Source organism: Monopterus albus, unplaced genomic scaffold (genome assembly GCF_001952655.1).
Source record: "Monopterus albus unplaced genomic scaffold, M_albus_1.0 scaffold375.1, whole genome shotgun sequence".
Taxonomy (NCBI): Eukaryota; Metazoa; Chordata; class Actinopteri; order Synbranchiformes; family Synbranchidae; genus Monopterus; species Monopterus albus.
In genome coordinates, this window is record NW_018128255.1 from 146,363 (window position 1) to 158,327 (window position 11,965).

The window sequence follows — 11,965 nt, forward strand, 5'->3', positions numbered from 1 at the left end:
TCCCAGAATGAAATTTAAAAAAAAAAAAAAAAAAAAAACCCACCCCCCCTCATAAAATGTAAGATAATCTTGGGTTAAGTGTACTTTTTCTGCATGCATTTTGTATTTCTGAGAACAAAAGTAGTAAAATAAAAATGAGTAACACTGTGTTGAGAACTAAATATAAAACATTAGAAAAGTGAACAACATGAAGCACAGTGCCGAACTGAACATGTCCAGGTTTGTTCAAGCCAGAGACAGTTTTACCATTACTACTTCACAGAAGTATGAAGTTTGTACATGACAGACATGAGGTCCTCAAAGGTTTTGTTAAGTGATGCTACCTGCTTCCTTATAGTTGCATATGATTTAAACAGAGGCTCTCGGACAGATTCATGCACCGACACATACACCCAAATAAAACATTCTTTCCGCAGGATAAAGTGACAAATCTGTTCAGATATGAGGTGAACACCACTTTGTGTTGAGACCAACCGAACAGCAGCATCAACAACACCGAGTCATTAGAAAGCAGAAGCCTGTTTGCCAGAAGCTCTGGCTAGATGCTGCTGTCACAGAAGCCTGAGGGAACAGCGGCTTCAGCTTTGTCCTCTCCTGGCCTCATCAGCCTGTGGTCAGTCTATCAAGCGATTGTGCGTGTTGCTTCAAAAGTACTGGCTGGAACCTCAAGTGTTGTGTTTTTGTCTCAATCCTTTTTTTGCACCTTATCGTGTTTTTTCTGAAACTTTTGGTGGACGACTTTTAACGTGGTGAGAAAATTTCCAAGGAAGAGGACAAGAAATGTCTGCGCAAGCATAAATACCTGAAAGAAAAGGGGAGACGCTTTTATGTCATGACAAGCCGTGACATGCGCTTTTAATATAGCTGCGTTTCAAAATGTTGAAGGAGGTGGGGATAAAATTCCAACACCAGTCAGCATCACTTTTAATAAAGTAGATGTGTCCAACAATCAAGTTAAGACAAACTTTCCCTGCACAGTTTTTGACTTAACTTTTAAACTTATACAGCAGCCAACTCTGAATATGCCCCCAAATGTGCTTGTGAGGACTGCTCAGATTAAGGCAGACAAAAGCACACATGATTTTAAACAGAAGCTTGTCAACCTTTTTCTTTTTACTCTCGTCTCTTAACATTTAAGCAGTGAATCTGCCCGAGTGATCCTTACCTGCCACTCCTTACAGTCCTTATGTCCTGCCAAGCGAAACAGGGTCACTGAGTTGTAAAGCTGCCAAAACTGCAAAAGAAAGAGGCATTATCTTTCACAACGTCACTGCACAAGCAAGTTTTCTCTCTCTCCTCAGCCGATAGTCCATCTAAAACACATTTGTTTAATTTTTACTCTTAAAAAGGATGCATTACTTTTAACCTATTTAATAAGGATCAAAATAACACGGGTGTAAAATGTGTTGCGGCACTGCCCCTTGAGCTTACATGGTCTTTTGCAAAGTACTACTCCTGGTTTTAAAGTATCTGGAGTAAGGTGATAAAGCTTCACTTTGACATTAAACAAAAGTAGGAAAAAAAAAGAAGTTATGTTTTGACTTACGTGGCCAAAAAAAAGGAAAGGCAAAAGAAAAGTGAGGCCTCTCCACATCCACGACTGAAATCCCTCTGCAGAGAAAGAGAAGAGCTGTAACAGTGACCCTGAGACACCGAAACACAGAACACTACGCCAATGATTGCTGTGCTGGAACCATCTCTGACATGAGAGATGTTTTAAACATCAAATCCACTGAGACCTTCCTCAAGTTACTTCGACATCTGCGTGGCAGCACACGGATGTTAACAGCTGTCTCCATCTCTCACCTTTACCCTATTTTCTCCACACATGGTGCTGCAGATGGCTCAAGAGTTCAAACGACTGACATGACTACAACTGAAAATAGCTTACAACTTACCCACTGTGAGGTCCAGCTGATTTCTCTCTCCCAAAGTTCGCAGTCGATACAAGCAGCCGCTTTGATAGTAATACTGCAGGAACTGAACAAAGCCTGGAGGGTGAACGGATCACAGAATTTACAGATTACAGAACAGTCAATACAGATAAATGAAGTTCAGAAAATCTAATTCATGTTTCAGTACTATAAAGAAAGACAGTATCAGTAGCAGCATCAGGGGGTCATGCCATCCTCAATGACATAACAAAACACACACAATCTCAGTTTAAGTTGAATTTGTCTGGTGAGGCGGTTTTTACCATGAACATCTGCTCCATCACATTAGCTGTCTCTTTGTGAGTCTACATGTGATAGACAGCTGTAACCACCAGTGTGCGTCATGACTTCACTTCTCTATTCAGGTGAAAAGACATTTTCAGGTTTTATATTAAAATGTTGTTAGCAGGCCTGTGGTGGCGAATCTACAGCTTATCACGGACTATCTGCAGAAGCACAATATGCTAAAATTTAACTTGAGTTACTAAACTGATTCCATGAGTTTTACTGCCTTAATTAGAAAACTTTCCATTCATCAAACACCCTTATGTGTAACTACCCATATAAGAGTCCATTTAGTGTCAGCTATTAGTAGGAGAACGGCTGTGTGTCAACCTCCCACCAGCTTAAATAAATAAATAAAAAAAGCTGTCAAGGTCATTTCACTGTTACTCAAATACTGTGTTGCAGGCAACCCTGCCCTTTGTGTACTATCACACCATGGTGTCACAAAATGATATGGGAACATTCGATTGGAAATGTTGAGGTGAACAAATTTTGTTTTTTCCTGCCCTCTAAAGTGCTATTTTGGATTTCAGAATAAATGCAGTATATACTCTGAGTACCAGTTGAAAACCATTCAGAAATCCAGAAAAATAGATTAGTCCTCATTTCTCCATCACATTTCACAACTTAGATATTTTACCTGGAGTTGGGTCATCTTCAATTTCAATAAAAACCTATACTGAAAACCTTAAAGTGTAATTCATTCTCTTACAGTATGTCCAGGAAGAAGAAATGATTAGTCGTTTAGTTATGGGCACAATCTGATTAATCGCTTCAGTCATTTTTCAGGCAAATGTACCATGATGTCTGTGGCTGCAGCGTCTCTATTTACAAATTTGTTACAATATATAGAAATAATCCGTTTCAGCCGTTCATAAAACAGAAAATACAATATATATCTGAATACAACAATGGAAATGTTAACAATTCACTTTTATCTTCTATAGCTGATGTTGGCAATGTATGTATGGTGTCTGTTACATTTTATTCACTAGACCTTCTGAACTTGCCGGTGAGCCTCAAATGTTCCAGGACATGCTTCACCAAGTTCAACAAACAACAGGAGAGAAACTATATGTCCCATGTTAAAACCCTCGAACATCACATCAAATTTTAAAGTTTCAGCTGCTTTTTAAACAATTAAAGCTTCACATCAACTTGCTAATACCAGTGCAACCGCCTTGTCTTTGGGTAGTTTGAACAAACATCTTGAAATTGTTTTTTGTTTTTTTTTTTTAAATCTGAATTGAACCAACACTGAATGTTGATTTGAAAACGACAACACCACACATCTTTTTAAATCGACCTCATCCTTTGTCACCCAAATCACTGAGACCCCACACATATACACAACAACAATGTGAAAATATGCACATTTTGTTCCAACAGATTCAAACGTCTTACTCTGATAGATGGAGAAAGCAAGAAACTGGCTTCTGAACATCTGATACATGGGCCCCTCTGGCCTGTGAGAAGACACAAGGTTAAACAAAAATCAAATGAAGCAATTACCACCTAAACTGCAACCTTTGTTGCCTTAGCAGTCTATAACTTGCACAGGCTTGTTAAATAGCTCAGGTATGATTGTTAAAAAAAAAGTGACGCTATAAATTTAAAGACAAAACTCACCAGGTAAGCATCACACCTGACAAAAAGGTGGATACATAATGGTGAGATACCCACCAACCTTTAATCCTGAAAAGCACAAGCAGAGTACACGAAGAAAGACATAAAAACATGTTACAACTGTATCCGACTAATCTTCAAGAGACAAATCCTACTATATAAAATCATACATCCTATTTTCAGTTGCATGAAAAAAAAGAAGCACTGTAGTGGTTCTAGTTTACAACACACCTGGAGCCATTGCTCATGAGGATGCTTTCTCTTATGGTCAATGTGCAGTAGTACCACACCAGCAAAAAGTTGAAGATTTCATCCGTGACACTAAATAAAGCAGAGAAAATAAGATGGTGAGCCAGGCTTTAAAAAGTGCAAACATCAACAACAACAATAATGTTGGAAGGAAAACATTATCTCACCGACAGTTGAGAAAGAAGAGGCAGGTTATGGCTCCAAACATTAAGATTATTGTCATACAAAGCTTGAACTTCTCATATTCATCTTTGTAGGCAAATCTATGTCAATAAACCCAAGACAAAAACAAGATGAGCAGCTGACAACAAGCAGATAAAAACTCAGCTTCTACATCTGTGTGTTAAAGCTGTCCTCAAAGCAAAACACTTCACGTACTTTGCCTGGTTGCTGAGGAGCGTTACGTTCACGTTGCCCAGGACCAGGTTCAGGTACAGTCTGGGAGCAAAACAAAGATGTACAAATAAATAAATCTGTGACACAAAAGTCATTGCCTGTGAAGAAGGGTTTACATAAAAAACAAAGTACATACCCGTTCCTCTTTGGCAAATATGCCTCCATATCAAAGAACACATTTTCTTTCTCCTTGATTTGTGTTTTGATGTCCTTTATTAGTTTCAGTTCTTTCTCGTCACATGTTTTTGCATACCTGTAAAGAAAAGACAATGATCATGAGAGGAAACATGAACAGGAAGAGAAATAATACCCTGGCTCTCCATAAGATGAGCTAAACTGTGACACACCAAAACTCTCCCTGTAGTGCAACTCTGTCCTGATCAGTGAAAGGATACTTACTTGGTCAAGCTGTGCCTTAGGTCTTTTAGGCATTTTCTCTGTTTACTGATGGAGCTGCTGCATGTTGCCTGAAGATTGTTGAGCTCTTCAAGCTTTTGTCTGTATATTTTGTGAGTTTCCTGGGGATCAAAAAATACACAAAATGATTCAAGAATATCTGTAAAGGTAGAAAGCATCGTTGACTCAAAAAAATGGGTAATAAGACATAAAAATATAGTTCTGCAAATTATGAGAAATTCAGGTCAATAAAATTACAAAGCACTGCAAATGGCTGATTATAACCAATAAGTTAAATAACCCATTGCATTTTTTTTTCATATTCTAGTGAAAATATTCTTCTTTCACCAAAATCTTTTCCAAGTTAAAATAAATTCTCAATGGACAACACTGCAAAGAGAGTCTCTATTTAGCAGAGATGGATATTATATGTGAAATCTTGTTTGACTCTTCTGTCTCAACACAAAGACCCCAGTGACAGTATTATGTGGTGAAATGTATAGTTGAGCTCACATGCGTTTATTCTGATAGACCAGACCACAGCTTTCCAGTTTTTCCATTAGCACTGATCTTTAAGACTAGACTGAGTGAGTGAGGTGAGGATGCACAGTCAGCAGAGATAATGCTGTGGTCCGAAGTTAAGCTAGGAAATTATTATCCCCTTAGGACACCATATTAGAAGTACAAACTGGAGGAGGAAAGGGCAAACTGACAGCTAATTACACTAACTTAGGCACAGTGTCTTCAATGTATGTAGGTGAAATATGTGGCATCACGTATTCACCGGTAATAGTTAAGCTTCATGTAAGAAAACCCCTGGACAACTGACAGTCACCTCCATCATCCTTCCCTGTGGAGCAGCTCCAGATTTTACACCGTGATGGCATGACACATCCACGTCTCAGCTGTCTGAAGCCAGCATGAGGAGAGAGGTGGCACCGCAGACCACATGGCTCCTTTTCAAACCTCTCAATAAATGGCACTCTTTCTTATAATCGACTATATTATTGTTTCAAGTTAGCCAGCTAGCTAACATGACCTAGTGAGGGAATAATACATTCAATGACTACAAAACTATTTTCACGGGTCAGACGACACAAACAAACACGTGAAGTTTACGACCTCTGCGTAACTGTTGTAGCAGTCTTTTAACCAGTCGCACAATATTTGCACGGAACGGTTAGCCACGTAACACACTAGCAGGAAGACAAGTTTCTAATGTTAGCGGCTGTAACACACGAATGGAACAGTAGAAACAAAGATGATAAATAAAGGTCTAAAGAAACACATTTAATCCCCTAGCTGCGGCTACCAGCGCAGTTATTGGCTCAATGCTGCGATTATGGGTGAGCTGAGAATGAATGGCGAATAGAAAAAGAGCCGCCCAATCTAACGTAGCGACTAACGTTACGGTGCCTCCTATCAGTGCCACCCACGGCACGCTCCAGCCAGCAATCTACCACTGATGGTGAAGTATTCGCTTTAGTATGTTCTGTCACCTGTAATTGTTGATATTCCTCTTCAATTTCTTCCCACTCCGTCTGAAACTTCGGGTTGGACATTGCTGTAGCGAAACAGGCAGGCAGACACGACTTCCACCCGAATCTTCCCTCACACAGGCCGACTAGCCACTCATACACTGCTTTAATTGGGCTACACAGCGCATGCGCACATCATACAACACTGTCCGGACATATGTTGTAGTTGAACCCGAAGACAAATAACTTAAATTGTATGGCAAATAAATAAAAATGAATTAGTTATCAATTAGGCGCCCCAGACATATTTAACACTATTTTTTAAATTACTTTGAATTGTATTTATTTTGCACCTTGCTGTTGCTAGGACATTTATTTTGCACCTTGCTGTTGCTAGGACACAGCGACTGCGCATTTTATGCATGTTGGGGACACCAGCTTGTAAAGTTCATACTCTTCCTAGCTGTCCAACATATTTTCTTAATTTATTCGGTAGCTGCGTGCCCCGAGTTTACATGAGTAGGTAAGTAAGTAAGTAATTGGCTTGGACACATCTATAAGGTAGGCTACAAGGAGCCTACTTTGCTCTCTGAATGCGCGTTTATTGCTATTTGGTAACTTTCGCGAACTGTAGCAAGAGTTTAAATGTTTTTTTTTTAGTTAAGGTGATAATTTTAGTAAAGTAATTCAACTTTATTCTGAATGTGTGTTCATGTGCATCATTATTTTGTTGTTTTTGCTGAACCTTTTTTGTTAAATCAGCAGCCTAATGTAGACCACTAATTTGTGTATAGGCCTATAACCAATGAAGACATGCACTAGCCTATTTACAAATGAAGAATAGGTGATGCAATGTTTTTGACTAGCATATCTTTTTATTAAACGCTAGCAAAAATTAAAAACGGTGTCCTTTATTGTAAATAGCCTATCATACAGAAGTAAATTTGTGATTTGTATTATTGGTCTAAATGAGATTGACCTGACACATCTCTTGCATCTTAGATGACTGTGACAAGTAATTAGATTCACTGCACTGAAGGAAGGGCAATGAAGTCCTTTCTCCTTTTGGCATAGGAATGGGGGAAACGGGCTAACCTGTACAGTTTTATTGGTCTAATGTATTATTTATATTTTATCTTTTTGTGTGATGGTCTTTATTGCACTCTGTTGTAGTCAAAGAGCATATTAATTTTGTTGCACATGACTGTGTAATGACAATAAAGTCTATTCTATTCTACAGGATTTCCATCAAGCGACCTCCAGCCATGCCTTATAATAAAGCATCTACAAAAAATCTGCCATACACAACATTGCTGGATATTAAGTCACAGAAACATGGACTGCGGCATAAAGTTTTCTCTGTCAATGGAGACACATACACTGGAGAGTGGCAGGACAACAAAAAGCATGGTGAGATACTGTGTAGTGGTAGCTTCTACTGACTACTGAGATAGGCCTATTTGTGAATGTCCCATTATGAATCTTTACATAGTTTGGTTTCACTGTGGCTAAAATCCTTGCCTATTCATTTTTTTTCCAGGGAACGGAACTCAAGTTTGGAAGAAGTCTGGTGCCATTTATAATGGAGAGTGGAAATTTGGAAAACGTGATGGATATGGTACCTACTATGTACTACGCCCAGAAACAAAGAAGTATGCAAAGAAGTACGATGGTGAATGGAAAGATGGCAAGAAACATGTATGTATTTGATATACTGTTACATGCAGGTGGTAATATATTACACTCTCTGATACATTTTGCATCACTTTCTGTCTCATCAGGGCTATGGGATGTACATCTACAATAACTCAACAGTTTATGATGGGGAGTGGCGTGTGGACCTTCGGAGCGGCTGGGGAAGAATGTACTATGAAAATGGAGATACGTATGAGGGAGAGTGGATAAAGGATAAGAATCATGGACAGGGCATCATGTATATGGGTAAACAGAATACATTTTTATTAAAAACGAATCATTTAGCTGCAAAAGATGTTGATTTTGAAAACTTGACTTTCCGAATTGTATCCAAGCAAATAGAAACTGTTATGAAGGCACCTGGCGAGATGGCAAGAAGAATGGCAGTGGAAAGTTCTACTATTGTGACAAAGGCCAGCTTTATGAAGGCTTTTGGGTGGATGGAGAAGCAAAATGTGGGACCCTGTCTGATCTTGAGAGGGATAGAGCACCAAAACCAACCAAGTATCCAATTCCACAGGTACATTTGGATTCTATCTACTATTACAGTCACATTCAGTTGGCTAGATTTTTTTCACCTCTCTGTTAACTATTATATGACACAACCATAGTCATGGATAACATAGCACTTTTCTAATGCTATATTGATGATTAAAACATGAACATATCTTCTTATCAAGGTACAGCTGGTGGATATGCAGTTGGTTTTAAGGGATGCCCAATCAGCCTACCTTGAACAGTGTTGAACGAAAAACAAAGAAGATCAACAGCAAATTTCCACTCTACGAGATGCTCTCAGACAAAGAAATGAAAAAAGAAAATAAATAAAAAGAATGGTATTCAGCATGTTGTGGTTTTCTTAAAATATTTACGCCCAAATAGTCATTTATTCCCATGGAGCGCATGTGTGTATATATATTTCTAATTAGTTCAAAAAAAACAATGGTAAACTTTACCTTGTTAATCACAAATATTACCAATGCAGATAACTGAATAACTGCCATGATAATAAACTGTTCCTAACTGTAACTCTTGCTGCTATAAAAAAAAAACAACTAAATAACTGAATTCACTATATTTGACCTACTTAGTACCAAAGCAATCACATCACCAAAGGCTATCAAAGCTGGTCTTGTGATAAATTCAGTACTGTTATACATGAAGTGACTAAGTAACATGTCCACCTACTTTGTTATTTTAGGCAGTTGTATCACCATTTGTATTTTCTAATAATTTAGAAAAAAAAATACAAACAAGCTTGCATACCTAGCTTGAAAGATCTCGTCAAAATCCCACTCCAGCCTCTATTAATAGTAGAATATACAGTTGTCCCCTAAAGTGACAAGATAGCATCTACAGTATTAACTAATACTGCCTTGACTTTCACTTCAAAAAGCATCTCCAACCACATCAGGATTTGAGCCTCCCCCAGTACAGAATGCTGAGACTTCTCTCTAAATTGCTGAGAACTCAGCCACATTCAATTAGAATACACATCATCTTGATTGAAAAGCACTCCTTTGGATACTCAGAGTAAATGATATGCTAATTCAGGACATATGGGACAAGTGCTCAGGCTTTACAAAATGAAGCACACTGGATCACTAGTGTCTAATATCTACAAACACTCCACAGAGGTCAAACTCTGCAGTAGGCCATATAAAATAGGTCAGTGACAAGAGTATAAATAAGTATTCATCATCACGTAGAACCAGAGCAGTATGTTATCCAGCATAAGGTGCAAACATATGTATTGTCTATTCATGATCTTAAAATGTTGCTTTCGCAAAATGTTCTGGATGGAACTTGCTTAACTTGTATTAGTGATTGCATGAAAGTTGCATATAAGTAAAATTAGAGATACAGTGTTTTCAAATAGTACATGCAAACTATTTTCTAAGCTCAGAAAATTTAGTATTAAGTATTTATTTACACAATGCAGCCTGTGCTGCAGATGTGTGCACATATACTGTTAGTTTTGGCAGCTGCTTTGAGTCGGTCTACACACACAGAAGGTGTTACTGATGCAAATAGTGAACATTACAATAAATCACAGGATAGAAAGAAGAGAGAGCTAAATATCTGTGGCTTACAAAACACAGAAAGGTAATATAAAGAAATGCAATGTTCACAGGTAAATAAATGCAGCAGGCAACAGACATGTCTTCAACTTATTGTTCAGATGTCTCTGCCATAATGTAAGATATACAGCAAATCAAGTAACTATCACAGTTAAGACTTCACAATTTCAAGTTACATGCATGATGGCATATTTTAAGTTCCAAGTTGAATAAATGTCTAAAAATACAACTCTTTTACTCTTTTCACAAAAGTAAACTTCATAACAAAAAGATGGGATGTACCTTCATTGTTGTAAAGAAAAATCTCTCTCCATATATATATATATGCCAATAATGTGTCTTCTGGCTTGGAGAAATCCCCAGGAGTCATCATATCCACCATACTTTCCTATGGGAAATGTGATCTTGGAGACTGCAAGATGGAAGGTTCCCCTCGATTGTCCAGCTCGTTTTGAAGCCTGGTGAGGTTAGATAGCTCCTCGAGCTCCTGAAACTGTCTGTCAGTCTTGTGGCTGACCAAGGAGCGGTAGAAATGCACAGCAAAGACTATGAAAACTAACCCAAAGGGGACCATGATGGAGGTGGACGTAATAGCAGCAGCCACACCAGATGAAACTGTATTATTGCTGGACTTGTTGGGCTTAACAGGCAAAAATTTGACCCAGCAGAGTAGAACTACCTCAGCCAAAAAGAGCAAAGTGCCAATAACAGTAGAAAAAGCCCAGGCTAGTTCAATGTGTCGATGCATTCTCTCATGTGGAGACTCCTTCACAGAGTTGAGGTTGTGGACATTGCTGACAGCCTCTATATTGGGCAAAATGCAGGTGCTAACCATGAGAGCGAAGAGGTGAACAGCCACAAGTACAGTGGTGCAGGCACTGAAGGCAATAAGGAGAGCAGGTGGGTAAGGATAACTGTTGTCTAGCTGCACTTCCACCATAGCCACCTGGAAAGAATGAATGAGAAACAGGAAACAAATTTACATAATCGACCTTCATGTCAATACTGTGTAAAATGATTGACTTATCTACAGAAGACTAAGAGGATGGTTTGGCAAATTTACATAATCGACCTTCATGTGACTACTGTGTAAAATGATTGACTCATCTACAGAAGACTAAGAGGATGGTTTGAAGACGGTGATACCATAGCAAATCCAGAAAGCAAAGCTGATGTCCGACTCGAAGCTTTCAGTTTAGCTCGGCTTAAGTACAGCTTTCTCCAGGACAGCGCTTGCAGTGAATGCTCATTCAGAGTCATGTTGCGGCTATAATCAGAAGGCTGGACGAGCAGCGCCGACGTAGTTACCTTGTTACTCTAGCAGGACACGACGGAAACAGGCGTTCAACATGCTACCAGTATACACTTAGAAAACATTTAACCTCGACAGCTAACAGAACTGCGGAAGCTATTTTCACCGCCACTCTTCAGCGTGTTGTACTGCCTGCACCTTGTATTACCCAGAAGCCTGTGCGCGGCGCTCTGAGGAGCACATCTGCTCCTGAGTATTAAACTGTCGCTTTCGCATAGTTTGAAATGGGGTTTCTTCTCTGCCCCGAGTTAATGCTAGTGTAATCATCATGTTCAATGTTTTGAAATAGTCAAAAATCGTTTTATGGTCAACTTGAAGGGTTGACTTTTAGACCAACCCACGTGACGCACGTCACGTCAAGCGTATAGAAAGTATTATTACTAGTAAAATGAATCAAATTGAATAAACAGCTGTCTTCTATATGGCCACGCTTTACCACTTATTTTACATTAGCACAGTGGATTGAACTATCTGACAGCAATTAGTTATAACGCAATGGCATTTGTTCAACCA

General features: G+C 38.8%; 3 protein-coding genes across 6 annotated transcripts; 1 reads left to right on the top strand and 2 right to left on the bottom strand.

Annotated features, from left to right (window-relative positions):
* Positions 1-8: 8 nt before the first annotated feature.
* Positions 9-6,579, bottom strand: tmem120b (transmembrane protein 120B). 2 transcript variants are annotated; one of them, XM_020585737.1, is made up of 12 exons: positions 6,386-6,579; positions 4,890-5,008; positions 4,627-4,743; positions 4,473-4,532; positions 4,262-4,357; positions 4,077-4,166; positions 3,849-3,914; positions 3,624-3,685; positions 1,899-1,991; positions 1,547-1,611; positions 1,166-1,234; positions 9-802 (listed from the first exon to the last, which is right to left on the bottom strand). In XM_020585737.1, exons 1-12 carry the CDS (start codon positions 6,446-6,448, stop codon positions 686-688), a joined length of 1,017 nt encoding a protein of 338 aa, XP_020441393.1. In that variant the 5' UTR covers positions 6,449-6,579; the 3' UTR covers positions 9-685. The 2 variants fall into 2 exon arrangements, with proteins under 2 accessions (XP_020441393.1, XP_020441394.1); XM_020585738.1 differs by lacking the exon at positions 6,386-6,579 and adding an exon at positions 5,722-6,122.
* On the top strand, positions 6,301-8,807 carry morn3 (MORN repeat containing 3). Of its 3 annotated transcripts, none has more exons than XM_020585741.1 (6): positions 6,301-6,354; positions 7,605-7,774; positions 7,905-8,062; positions 8,146-8,305; positions 8,395-8,579; positions 8,740-8,807. In XM_020585741.1, the coding sequence occupies exons 2-6, from the start codon at positions 7,630-7,632 to the stop codon at positions 8,803-8,805; spliced, it is 714 nt and encodes a 237-aa protein (XP_020441397.1). In that variant the 5' UTR covers positions 6,301-6,354; positions 7,605-7,629; the 3' UTR covers positions 8,806-8,807. The 3 variants fall into 3 exon arrangements, with proteins under 3 accessions (XP_020441397.1, XP_020441396.1, XP_020441395.1); XM_020585740.1 differs by lacking the exon at positions 6,301-6,354 and adding an exon at positions 6,680-6,887 and having other exon boundaries at positions 8,746-8,807; XM_020585739.1 differs by lacking the exon at positions 6,301-6,354 and adding an exon at positions 6,690-6,887.
* A 180-nt stretch (positions 8,808-8,987) lies between these two features.
* On the bottom strand, positions 8,988-11,633 carry orai1b (ORAI calcium release-activated calcium modulator 1b). Its single transcript, XM_020585742.1, has 2 exons — positions 11,287-11,633; positions 8,988-11,086 (listed from the first exon to the last, which is right to left on the bottom strand). Exons 1-2 carry the CDS (start codon positions 11,398-11,400, stop codon positions 10,529-10,531), a joined length of 672 nt encoding a protein of 223 aa, XP_020441398.1. The 5' UTR covers positions 11,401-11,633; the 3' UTR covers positions 8,988-10,528.
* Positions 11,634-11,965: the final 332 nt, after the last annotated feature.